At 41.3% G+C, this 13,770-nt stretch overlaps 1 protein-coding gene across 1 annotated transcript in view; it reads right to left on the bottom strand.

The window, feature by feature from the left end:
• Positions 1 to 4,047: 4,047 nt before the first annotated feature.
• Positions 4,048 to 13,770, bottom strand: part of MAP4K5 (mitogen-activated protein kinase kinase kinase kinase 5) — a 70,787-nt gene continuing 61,064 nt past the window's right edge. The window contains exons 27-33 of the mRNA XM_009289858.2: positions 12,880 to 12,983; positions 12,309 to 12,486; positions 10,808 to 10,876; positions 10,004 to 10,096; positions 8,071 to 8,141; positions 7,249 to 7,304; positions 4,048 to 4,753 (exon numbers count right to left, since the gene is read on the bottom strand). Coding sequence (XP_009288133.1) covers positions 4,666 to 4,753; positions 7,249 to 7,304; positions 8,071 to 8,141; positions 10,004 to 10,096; positions 10,808 to 10,876; positions 12,309 to 12,486; positions 12,880 to 12,983 — 659 coding nt within the window. The 3' untranslated portion in view covers positions 4,048 to 4,665. The remainder of the gene's footprint in view (positions 4,754 to 7,248; positions 7,305 to 8,070; positions 8,142 to 10,003; positions 10,097 to 10,807; positions 10,877 to 12,308; positions 12,487 to 12,879; positions 12,984 to 13,770) is intronic.

Here is a 13,770-nt window from a genome sequence, read left to right as displayed (position 1 = left end):
CCCCCCCCCCCCCCCCCCCCCCCCCGCGGGGCTTCGTGTCACCCAGCACCGGTTTGCCTTTACCCGTCTCCAGCGCTCTGCTTTTCCACGGGGGTCTCTGGTTTCCCCACAGGGTTGGGAGGAAGAGGGAACACCTCCCCCATGGCCGGCAGGCTCCAACCAGCACCCACAGCCCTTTCCTCTAGCACCCCGGGCACCGTCTCCAAGCAGCAGCAGGGGAGAGGCGGGGATGCTGTTCCCCGGGGAGGCCTGGAGGCCTTGGTGCCTGCGCAGGGTAAGAAGGGTGGCATATTTGGGATGCCCGGGGACAGGCATCGCTTCAAGTGCTGGCACACAGACATTCCTGCCTCCGCGTTGGTGTGGGGCCTGGGAGACGTTGCGTTTCCCTGGAACATCTCCCCTCTGTACAGTTCAAGCACCTCAAGCGTCTGCCACCTCATGAGCTTCCACCAGGAATTAGACCCTTTCAGCGAGCGTTTCCATCTCTTACCTTTGCATCAACTTTCCTTGTGCACCCGTTTAGGTCTGTGGCTCCTTAGCCATTTCCTCACACCCTGACACAGATGGTCTTTTATGGTGGCAATCACTTACACATACAGGCTGATGCTGAGATTTACCCACAGTGGGACCAATCTTCTGCAGAGGAGGAATATTTATCTGTATTTATTTACCAGTAACTAGTGATTGCGTTGTCTAAAGGCGCATTCACAAACCCCCTTTTCCCTCTACCTCAGCACATCCCTGAAGATCTGGGGTACAGACGGACCAAGGGCTGAACCACTCGCAGTATGCAGATGGGAAACGCGCAAGGGCAAGGCTTGTATAAACTGCTCTAGATCCTGCTGAGACTGAGCTGTGTCCAGGGTGGAGTGTCAAAGGGTCCTGTTCACGTTTTCTTATTCTAAGCCACCCTCCTTTAGAGCCCACCAGCCACCTTGCTATCTGCCCGATGAACCGGGCACGAGGTAGCCAGCCCTTGGTTTTCAAGCCAGACAACTCACGAGTGGTTCCGTGGTGACTCCAGGCAACTGGCGGCAGGGCTGTGCTGGAGCAGAGTGCTGGGTAGCACAAAGCTACCTGGAAAGAGGCTGCCACTGCCAATTCTGATTTCCCATTTCTGTGCTGTTCCTGGAAAGAGGCTGCCACTGCCAATTCTGTGCCAATTCCCATTTCTGTGCTGTCCTCAGACCTCCCTTTCCTCCAGTCGACCCCACTGTACGTGGGAGATGTCGTGTGGCTCCCAGGCCGTCTGTAGGATTGAGAAGAGTGGCCAACCCTGGATCAGGCCCTTCCCACTGACTGCCATAAAACCTGGAGACCAGCTTACTGCCTTCGAGATACGTCCGATAACGTATTGTTCCCAGCAAGTCTACCACACCACATCTAGGTATCAAATAAAGCATAGTTTATTTGGCATAGACTGAAATGAACTGCAACAGAAATGTAGGTAGAACAAAGCCTAGTTACACAAACCGGAACGAGTGCAGTTAGAGTCTCAGTTACAATCTAATGACTAAAGAAGGTAAAAAGTACATTTCAGAAAGTCTCCCAGTCTTGTCCTTTTCATTCAGAGGCATAGTGGCTCGCTGATGCGTTGTACCTTTCATCGTTTAGAGAGATGTCATCACAATTACAGTCACTATTTTTCAGTTACAACGAATTTGGTTAGGAAATCAAGAGACCAATCTACAGGCTGCTCTTCAAATACCGTTTCTACTTCAAAGAGCACTGGGAGCCTCTTTTAGGGCTTTCAAGTTGAATACATGAACCTTGTGCACCAAATAACTAATACTTTGATATCTGCCAAAAGAGTACTGAGGGGGTGAGCAAGCTCTTGCTTTATAAACTCCAAAACCACACACTAGGCTTTCTCAACCCTGGTTGAAATGTCACAAAAACATAAAGATACAGACAATACCAGACTAACTTAAACAGTCTAACAAATACAAATTATACTAGTCAGAGTCACTGAGACTGGCCGGTTCGGCTATGAAACATGCAAATCCGTTGTGCTATACTCCACTAAGAGTAATAAGTGAGTTTTTACACTAGGAAACAGTATCTTGCAGATCATGCCAAAAATGCCACTGTCTATAAAACCAGACCAGACAAAGCATTTCAGAATATGCCATTAGAAATGCTTTAACAGCTAAAAAAGGTTTGATTAAATGAGGACTTTCCTAGATTCATTTTTTATGATTCAGCAAATCACCAGTCATTCATGTCATTCAAAGAAAAATACTTTCAGTTCGTTTTTCCATGACAGTGTCACGACCTAATAGTTATTTACTCCAGTTATTCTCCATAAATATTCATATTTTATTTACAGATTTCTCTAGTCTTTTAGAGATCTTCTTTAAGCGTTTTCAAAGATGAAGCCAAAATTACCTTCTGCAGTGAATGAGGTGAATTAAGTGAAAGCGTTTGCTCTACAACATCTACACCCGGTGCTTCACTTTGTCTTCATTTTCGTTTTAAAGTCTTTGTAGACTAGGAGTTATACCATTTGAGGGTTAATCACCAATCACCGTTACCTAGGGAGAAGTAATTTCAGTTCTAGAGAACTCGCTTTCTTTGAAACACAGAAATTACACGTCCCTCTTTTAATACCGCTGATTCAATTACAGCTAATGTGAACTGATTTTTAAGTTTTATCTGTACACTATGTATTAAACTTTGATACGGTTTCAGAACTGAAAAGCTAGACTTGATTTAACTATCAAGTCAGTAACAAGAATTAGTTTTGAATGACAATGCTAAGTGGATAAAATGCTAAATTATGTGCAAGTCTGTTTTTCCTTCCAGACCTTCAGAACAACATAAAACTCCAGCTGTACCTAGTAAGAAACAGGCATTACCGAGTCATCACGTGTGCCGAGTTAATTCCGTCAATGTTAAATTATGAATCACGTAGTCCGATGCCTCAGCAGACAACCCAGCGCCTCATTCCTCAGGTTGCGAGTTAAAGATCAAACCACGCCGGCTCCGCTGTGTCAGCAGAGCCCTAGGATGGGCCGTGCCGCTGTAACGCACTTACCTTTACTGCTTGATTAAAATGACGTGTGAAGCTTCTAACCTGTCTTCCCTAGGGTAGCAGATCACAGGAACTGAGTAGGCAGCGGTATGCTGTAGGATTTCGTCTAAAAAACCCTCAATCCAAATGTTTATGAACTGCTACTGTATCTGCCTGTGGACTGTGTTTACTGACATCAAAGCTAGCAGGTTAATGTGAGGTAGTAAAACCAGATGCTATCCTGTAGTCAGTCTGTATTTATATTTAATGGTACCTCAAGAACTGTAATTAATGAGGAAGACAAAAGGAACCGATGTGACTCTTTAATGGAGAAATAAAAAGAGAAAGAAAAATGCAGGTGACAAAATAGGGAGAGGGAAAAAGTGATCGAAAGCTTTAATATAGAATACTGGTTCTTATCATATTTATTTATACTACACAGCTGGGGAAATAACCATTTCCAAACGACTGTCTGACTGACAACAGTTGGATGGCTGTACGAACCAAAAAAGCTCGTAAGCTCAGTTATCGCTATAGGCTCCCCTCTGGAACAGTATAAATAACCTATACGTCATGGGCAGCTTGATACATGATACTTTCATTCATTAAGGATGATGACCAGGTACAATTTCCATTTCACGTCACAAGGCTTATCCCTAATTTATGAAAATAAAGCATATATATTTTGTACGTTTTTATATATATATAAACATATATATATATATATGAAATACACACTGCCGGTCAACTTAACACACATGCGCACATGCACACACACGTATATTGTACACACCCACCCAGTAGCAACATGTCCAATATCAATATTATATTTTGTGTACACACACCCTACATCTAGTAGTAAATAAAATCCCTTTGATGGCAATTCTGCAGGCAAAAAAAAATCAATACAAAATACTTTGTTGTACAAAACTGCATTTTTACAAGATCAACCAACATTGTAACATACCCCTCAATAATGCACTACATCCCTACAAGAAAAAAGAATAATCAAATCTTTATACAATTGTAAAAAAAACAAAACTTTTTACAATATTAAAAAAAAAAAAAAAAAAAAAATTGTAAGCTGCTCTGCAACCTTCCTTTGCTAAAAGTTAGATACATTACACCATTCTAGCAGCAGATTAATAAATAAGGATTAAATAGTCTATTATACAAAGCCATACTGAATGGCAGATTTAAAACCAAAAAGCTTTGCAGATACTTTCACTTCCTACACAAATCTTTTTTATTAAGAATAAGATTCAGTATAAAACAGGGAAACAGCCAGCACTATATCTATATCTACAGAATACAAGGAAGATCCAAGGGAAGTAAAATATTTAACCGTTTATGGCACCTTTACTGCAAAACGTTTTTTAAAAGGCTCTGTTTCCCTATAACTAATGAGTAAAGGGCTATTTATCTCATAGCTTTTATTAAGCAAACTCGATATAACCAACCACACAGTGGCAAGAGACAGAACCAGCCGTTCCCAGCTGCAAAAATGTATTGATTTCCACCCTAAACCAACATCATTCAGGTGTCAAGAAAACAAACAGTAAGTCACAGTCCCGCTTGTACTGAGTTTCCTAATGCTTCTCCGTTCCTCGTGTGGCAGATCCACTCTGTTATTTGCGTTAGGTTACTGTTGCTTAGTAACTATTTTCATGTCCAGCCAAGATGTAGAGATTGCTGTGTGCAGTCGGATTTTCTGTTGGCCTGCTTTCTAACACTACCACTCTGCAATCAAACACAAACAGAATCCAAAATGGTTAGTGGCAAAATGCGAAGGACATGGTATAACTACCGAGGAGGAACAAACTTCTTGTTGCTCACAGGTTTCTACAGATTGGAGGGATATCGGTTCTCCTAAATATCTCGGGTATTTTATTCTTTAAATCAGTTACCTCATTTTCCAGCATCGCTTCTGATAAAAACACTAAAGCGGGATATACAAGGAACAGATGACTAGAAGCAGCTTCTTGAACCAGAATCTGCCCCTCTGAACCACAGGCACATGCAATGTGCTACAAACCTCTTCCAAACTGACATCCTCCACCTTGAAATAAGCTACGCCCTCTGCTTCTATTGGGAAGTTATCTCAGAGCCAGAGTGTTGTGAGGAGGCGCAACCCTCCCATCATCTGCAGCCCGAATATGTTTATACCTCCTACATCTTGCGACAAGCATCAGCCACTAACCTAAACAGTTCTCCTCCCTTCTAAATATTTATCAGCCGACGGGTTTGCAGGGAAGACTCAACCCCATCTCAGCCTTTGTCCTGCTGGATCGTGTTCCTGTAGGCTCCTCTGGAAAGCCTGTCTCTCCCTGTCTTGGCACGCTGACCGGTGTCTTCTACCCATGCTGACCCTTGACAATCACCTCAGCAGCTGATACGGTTGGGCCCGTGACCTCCCCTCTCCCTTCCAACTGCTTAGCTCCTGCGTTTCTCTGCACCAGTTCCTGGGACAACATCCTGTCATTTTTAAGATTAAACTTCTCTCCGCTTTTTGTTTTCTACCTGTGTATCAGGTAAGCCAAATGCGCCACTTGAACTCTGAGTTAGATTTCTCAAAGGGCGCCTGTCTCAGGGTTAGCATTGCACGCTCTCCCCTCCCATGTCGTATTTCTCAGAGTTTTCAAATGAAGCCTCACTCTTAACAGCCTCTGCCCCTGACCTTCACTTCTGCAACTCAGTAGTTCTTAAACGATCCAAGCCAAAAAGGTGCTACCACATCTCATTCACTTGAATGGCAGAAAAGACTCCTGCTCCATTTGTGCAGAGATGGAAAAGTACAAAACAAAGGATTTGCCAGTTCAATGAGACCAGAATGGGAGAAAATGGCTTCTCTGCAAAACTGCATGCAGCAGAAGGACTTCAACCTTCTCTCCAACCCCCAAAAATGCTTTGTACTAAGTTGTTATTGAGATATGCGTATCTTCTATAAAAGTGCAAGCTGAACCAGATGAGACGCTGCTTCCCATCCCTCTGTGTGTTTAGGATGCTCCTGTGTCCACCAGCCCAACGCAGAAATACGAGCCGTTTAAAGGTACCAATTCCAGTATGCAAGAAAGATTCACTGATGGTGGCACAGCACATACCTGGACTAATAAATACAGCATCTGTACCGCAGTGGACCTTAGCAAAAGCTCATTCTTGCAATAAAATGCCCCCTGCTTTGCTGGGAGTAACAGGGAAGGAAGTTACCACTGCCCGTCTGCACAAGGGGGATAACAGACAGAAAAGGCAGAGTATGCATTGTCAGAGGTTGCACTGTGTTTATATTTTTGAGATCTCAGAGCCAGCAGTGGCAAGGAACCTCAATTCCAGCTGCAGTGATCAAGTACGGTGGGCCCTCAGCGACTCAGGTGCAAAGCAAAGACTTCAGCTGTTTCTTGTACAGGCTACCCCTCCTCTTCAGAAGAGCTAGCGCGCTCTCACTCTCTTCCTGGACTGGGGATCCAAGAATGTAAGTACACAAAATTACAGATTACTTACAGAAAGCGAGTCAGAGCCAGGCTTCCCAAAGGCCAAATGAGGGAGCAGAAGATCAGGGATTAGAACCAATTTCTTGACTCATTACTATCTACTTCTACATTTAGCACTCTGGCTATCTGAGAAACCGCAAGTACACGTCCCAGTCCGGAGACAGGGGCAGCTTCTGCTCAGGTTTCAAACCTGGAGGCAGCTGCACCTCTTCGCAGCCTCTGTAGCTGAAAGGAATCATCTGGATGTTATGGGTGAATTTAGACCACTGTGCATTAAAACCTGTATGCGATCGAGTTTGCTCTGCTGTTTCCAGACCTCAAGGTCCAGAGCAGCGAAGATTATTTTTAAGTAACTAGCTGCCAAGATAATTCACCAGGAAAATCCAAGCCAGAAGCAGGCTTTTCCAGAAGTGCACTGGGCACCCTGCTTACCACACGCCACAGGCGGCTCTCGTCTCTCCCTGCGGCTTATCTCCTCACACTGTATTCCTATACGCTTGTGTTTGTGTTCACACTCCTGTCTCTGCAGTGGAAAGTGGGGGAGGTCACAGAGGCGCTTAGTAATAATTTTGGACGCAGATGCAATCACTAATTAAATTTTTGGCTATTGCAGGCAGAAACAGTGTTACTGCCTCCCCCAGGACTGCCTAGAGATAGATCTGTGGTGGGCTGGAAGCCAGTTCCAGCTGGAAGCTAGAAAGCTGGTTTAAATAAAATAAAAGTTTTATGTTTCTTCAAGGTGATTACCTGTCTGATCCCAGTAAGCGGAAAACCCTGGTTTCATCTGATATCTCTTGGGTAACCTGTAGAAAAATGAAGACATTTAGGTCCATTTCAGTGGCAAAATGAAATTTATTGGTCTGAGTTGGAAGGAAAAAAAAAAAAAGATCAGTCTCTTCAAAAATTCATATACAATTTAGTGCAAATTACAGGACTGAATCAGATGAATTAATGCTAAGCAAAAAAGAGTTTTAAATTTCATAAAATACAACTCATTTTAAATAATTTTTGTATCGTGGACTGTTATCAGTCTAGATGACTTGGTGGCACAGATGGAGTATGTTGATCAAATCTTTGTCAGCAGAGACTGACTAGCTTTCCCTGCATTTTCAGAGAGGATGCCATCAAAAGGGACAGTGCTCTTTTTGAAAAAAGGACACTTTTTTTGCAGGGACACTTTAAAAAAAAAAAAAAAAAAAAAAAAGAGAGTGTCGTCTTTTTTTTTTTTTCCCCAAAGGGATGCTGCCAACTTGAGCTTTTCATCCAAGATCCAAGAAACCCAAACGCTGCTTACACCAGATCTGTACCGGCTCCATGCAGAACCAGTTCAGGAGTCTCTGACTGATATTCTTGGAAACAGAGCTGGCTACAGCATGTGTGTGAGCTTTACCAAGAGCAACATATGCAGGCAAGTCGGAGAAAGCAACCAGCAAGCTGAAGCAATGACAATATGGAGCACAAGCATTATCACTAGGGAAGCAATGGAGGAGCACTATAGGAGCCAAAGGATCAAGTGGTAAATGAGGAACAGGAAGAAATTAAACCTGGAGAGACTGAGAGGTTACTTACTTCATCTGACTTAAAGCTTTTGCCCTGCATGCCATGTTTCCAGAAGGCCAGCACACTGTCTTGAAGGCACACTGCAAAGGAGAAACACAAAATCAGACCGGAGCATGGCTTATCTGAACCAGAGAAACCTGGGTTTCTCACCAGCAGTGATACTGGGAAGTGTGTGGAAAAAGTACGTGGTGAGACTTGGACTCCTGGTAGAAGAACCAAACTCCAAAATCACTGTAGAAAAACTGGACTGAAATGACTATTTGGATCTGAGACGCACGTTACTTTTTAAAGTGCAATTCAAAACATACCACACAGACATTCCCTGTTTGCCAGGACAAGATAGGCATCTCTGGTTTTTCCTTTTCTCTCTTTCACTTCTATTTTCTGGATCTTTGTTTTCCTAATGATTCTGGAGAAAGCACCAGGAAGTGTATAAACATGCTACCAACCAAAATACTGTGGGTTGCTGGAAATTACAGATCGTTTGAGTTATTGTATTTACTTCAAAATATATGTGAGTATGAAAAATGGGAGGAGTCTTCCATTCAGGGCCAGAGAGAGAACACAGAAAGCTACCAGCTCCAAATGATTTAATTACCAGACTGCTGAAAATAATGGATGAAGTTCTTCAATATTCTATGATTCAAGCAGTGTTACAGAAACATATTTTACACCGTGTTTTATTTTCCTAAATCCTACTTGTTTTCCTTTCCTATTCCTTCGAGTCACATTTTGTATCTGCTCAGTATTAGCCATGCCCTAAATACACAGAACAAAGGCATTCAGCAGAATCCTAAGAGCGATGTTTGTCACAAGAGCCTTAGACTAATCTTCACCTGCTACTCCCCACTCCAACCTGCAATCAGAGAATGAAGAGTTGTCTAATATCCTGAATTCCCAAGAGACCACTTGGGATGTAAAGAACCGCTCACGTTCAATTCAATGTCGGCTGGTAAGTGCAAGACTTCGGGATAAATGCTTCTGTCTATGAAATCCTTCAGAGTTCAAGGAAAAGGCAATGGTCAAGTCATGTTCTGCATGCGTCAGCAGGAGATATTGTATGATACAAGTACAGCAGTTAATTAGAACATGTCAGAATTTAGGAAAGAATCACAGGCTTGATTAAAAATATCTTCCTTCAGGACAGGCCTGACATATCTAAATAGAGATGCTGTATAAAAGAACGTGCACTGCTTTACCGACTGCTGTTAAAGTACAAAATACCTATGTCAAGAATCTTCTTCTAAAAGGAAGCTGCCTGAGGAACCCAGAAATGCAAGTTGTACAGAACTGCTAACAAAAACAAAAACAAGTTGTGTCTTTACTGATTTTGATTCCAGAAAGAAGTTCAGTTTCTGAGATATGGAATTATTAAACTTATGAGATATTTCTGAGAGCTTATTACAGCAGAAATACTTGCTTGACAATTACAATTCAAGTTTTGGAAGCAAGGCTGCTGTCCTCTAGTAGCCTAAAGACAGCAGCCTGTCCTGTAAGGATTAGATTCAAATACTAATACCCTGACTGTTAAAAAATGGATGTGCTATCCTTTAAATAAAATCTTAGCTTTTAGAAGATTAACACAAATTTATGTATTCCTAAACCATTATTTCCTCCCCAAAGGTTTTTCTCAGTGCTATGGAAATGACCAGAAACTAGTCAGCCTTTTTCTTCAACCAAATCATGATACATTTTACTTATAAAACAGAAGTGACACGCAGTGGAAACACGCGCAGATTTGACACACTATCTGGCAACTGCCTTACTTTCTTCAGCATGTCAGTGGAGACAAAGAGACAGCTCACAATATCCTGACACACGCAATTTTTAGTGTCAGGCCCCACTGGGTGCACTAGACCAGTCTAGATTATTAAAAACCCTTCAACACTCTTCCCTCTAACTTCTTAGTCCTTGAGGGACAATAGAGAAGCAAATCACTTACCCACTGACTCAATGCAGAAATCAAAGCTCAGCTCGGAGGCCAATTTCTTGCTTGACTTCAATTTCCCTTGTAAATTCACAATTTTCACAAATTCTCAAGAAAAACAGAAAAACAAGTATTAAACCCCACTGCTGAAAAGGATTACTGACGTCTTTAAGTATGAAATACTAATTTCATCTTTCAGGCACAGAAAAATGCCCAAACCTAAACATCTACAGTATTTGCCTAAAATGAATCCAAAAGCATCCTTCTCTCAATATAAATATAGAAGACCTTCTTATACACTTCATATGTTTTTAGACTCTACTAACAGCCTTCCTGCAAATAACAAACAGCGCAGAAATGTGAATTCAACATAAAGGTGGGAAATTTAGGCAGACTAAGTCATTGCAAAGTTCCCACCGAGGTGTTAACCTCTGATGCGTGAGAGTTATGGTTATAATTACTGTGTATGATCAAGGGTTAGCTATTTGTCCTGCTAGCATATGCAACAGGAAAATGCCACTTTTTCCAAGTAAATTTTGAAAATTTCTGATTGGCATATATTTGAATTCTGATCTGTAATGCTGCACTACACTTCATTTTGAAAAGAAACAAAAATGATACACACATGAAGATGGGAAGTAGAATCACAAGAGTCAAAATGAAAACCCACTTAACTGAACTATATCTGTTAGGAAATACAACACAAATTAGTAACGAAGGGAGAAAAATTAACTTGTGGTAGAATTAAAATCAACAACTGTGGCAAAACAAGTTTTGCACAAGGTGTAGGAAGTTGCCCAACGGAGACATGTTACTTACTGTCCAGGCAGACTAGGACAGTGTCTTTTTCCAGCTGTGTTACATGAATGGCATCTAACTGCTGATTGCCTTGTGAAAAAGAAAACAGATTATTTTATATCGCATCGTAAGACTGATCTCAGCCTCCCCTCCCCTCAACCCCTCACCAATTGCTACAGCCTTTTCAGTATGCTACAAGACTTTTGCAATTTACAATATTTGTTACTCTCTTAAATTTTTTTAAGGCTATACGATCCCAGAATGTTCTGGGAGGAGTACAGGGCCTAAGGACAAACCCAGCAGTTCAAAGCATGTATTTAATATGAACGCACTACTGTTTATTGGCATAAAATACATTTTATGTTACAGTTCAGCACAGCAAGTCAGCTTCCTTCATGAAGAGGCACTATAACGAACAAAAGGAATCATCAAGGGAATCTTTGCTCCTAAAAAAATGGCTCTTTTCCCATAAATCCACATCTGGAAAGATTATTGTGGTTTTCCAGCTGTGTTACATGAATGGCATCTAACTGCTGATTGCCTTGTGAAAAAGAAAACAGATTATTTTATATCGCATCGTAAGACTGATCTCAGCCTCCCCTCCCCTCAACCCCTCACCAATTGCTACAGCCTTTTCAGTATGCTACAAGACTTTTGCAATTTACAATATTTGTTACTCTCTTAAATTTTTTTAAGGCTATACGATCCCAGAATGTTCTGGGAGGAGTACAGGGCCTAAGGACAAACCCAGCAGTTCAAAGCATGTATTTAATATGAACGCACTACTGTTTATTGGCATAAAATACATTTTATGTTACAGTTCAGCACAGCAAGTCAGCTTCCTTCATGAAGAGGCACTATAACGAACAAAAGGAATCATCAAGGGAATCTTTGCTCCTAAAAAAATGGCTCTTTTCATCCACATCCACATCTGGAAAGATTATTGTGGTGATATTAAGCTAGTAGTTTTTTCTAGTTTTTATTAATGAAGTTCTTGGTACAGCTGCTAAAAAGCAGTATTTAAATGTAAAAAAGTATATCCAACAGAGCCCAGCAGAGAAAAGCATCTGCAAGATATCAACTAGCTTTTGAAGATAAAACAAAATCTTCTACTTATTAATAGCCAGCTGAAGATGACAAGCCTCCCCCAGGGGCTGGAGGACAGACAAGAATGCATTTACGTGAGTCTTTACACAGGAAAGAAGGGGAAAGAGGAGTAAGCCTGACCCCGGGAAAAAGTATGCAACCACAAATGAGAACCCAATCAGCAGGGTCTGCATTACTATTTAAGGAAATTTATAAAATAAAAGACGTGTCTAAAAATGAAGTCTTTTAAGAAAGATAGTTTATACTGAAGTTGGCAGGTCATCACAAGAAGAACCTGGGATCAGCTTCAATATGCTTTAGGTTGAGAAGCTGCATCATTTTGCTTAGCCGAAAGGGTTTCCAAATGACTTCCGAGGAAGGGATATCAACAGTTACCAGACAATAAAACAGGTGCAAGATGGACCAACAGTCTTACCTGCACCAATTTCTGTAAACCATGAAGAAGCAGAGTTCAAGTTGATTGTCTCAAACTGAACTACCTGATTTGGTTCAGTACCCTTACTGATAGCTACGCAGACCATCGGGTACTCCTGCTCTGGTATCACTAGCATTTCAAACACATTCAAAGGGCTTGGCAAAGGAAAATCAAAGTGCTGGAAAAAACATAATAAGGCATTTGTAAAGTTTCCTTTTACCTTGGAAATAAGAAGCCTAAAATAACATGCACAAAGTATAAAAGATACAGAAGAATTTTTCACTGCTACTAAGAGTGCTTTTTTAAGACAGCATGACCTGCGAGCAACATTACGTTGTGGAGAGGTATATGCTAGCCTGTTATTGCTAGTACTGGGCTTGGTCCAACAGTTGACTGACTTTAGTCACAAGATTTTCTTAGTCAAAATGTGTCAAGCCAGATTTTCAAGCGCTCAGAACCCACAAACGGGACTAGCCTGGGATGTACTTTCCATTACAAATTCTGGAAAGGTTATTTCAACAAATGTATAATGATTAAGATTAAATGTTCTAAACTAAAATGAAATACTCACCTTTATTAACATGAATTTCTGCATTGGCTCATACCACTGTAGTAGAACAATTCCAGACTGCAATGCACCACACAGGTATTTATGTCCTGTGTATGGATTTCGTACTATATAAAATAAACAAACAAAAAAAACAGGGGGGAAAAAAAACCCAACATGTTTTAAGTCCAGGAAGTTCAATGCATACTTGAAAAAAACCCTGCAGCTATCTTTAGAAATAATTTAAGAAATAGTGTGTTCCACACTGATCATGGCCTTCTGGCTTGCCATTCAGATATCCACAGTGATTAATATTGTGCTACATTCCAGACAAATTCAATTATACTTATAATTAATAACCACTAGCATTCTTTGAGTCCCAGTAAAGAGGCCACATGCTGAGTCATCGAAAAGCCGTAATAACCACTAGCATTCTTTGAGTCCCAGTAAAGAGGCCACACGCTGAGTCATCAGAAAAGCCGTAACACCTTCTTCCCGGGGCTGTGTGAGCAGGGGGAGTGAAAGGTCCAGGTCAAGTTGTGATTTAAATAAAAAAAAAAAAATTCCCAAGCAGTGAAGATGCCCCATAACTTCTTGTCAGCTTTGACAGCTAATGCAATAATATGATGAAGAGTTTGGGGTTTGTTTTTTTAACCTCAGTTGGATACAAAACCAGCCTGTCTTCAGGAATCATTTGTAAATACGCCTACTGTAGACACTTTACGTGAGCTAAATAGGATATCCAAGTTTGAAACTAGGTACATTATTCTCTGCTTAAGCATTTTTAAGAGTGTAAAGTTACAATTTCACACAGCACTAGGGCCAGTTTTCAAAAGGACATATATTCTGCAGAAAATCCAAGCCTTTCTGAAACTCAGTGAAGGCAAAGACAAATCTGTAAATCCACGAGCTTTA

The sequence above is a fragment of the Aptenodytes forsteri genome, unplaced genomic scaffold (assembly GCF_000699145.1).
Source record: "Aptenodytes forsteri isolate BGI_AS27 unplaced genomic scaffold, ASM69914v1 Scaffold76, whole genome shotgun sequence".
In the NCBI taxonomy this organism is placed as follows: Eukaryota; Metazoa; Chordata; class Aves; order Sphenisciformes; family Spheniscidae; genus Aptenodytes; species Aptenodytes forsteri.
The sequence above is the reverse complement of the archived record's forward strand: the minus strand, read 5'-3'. Positions and strand labels throughout refer to the sequence as shown.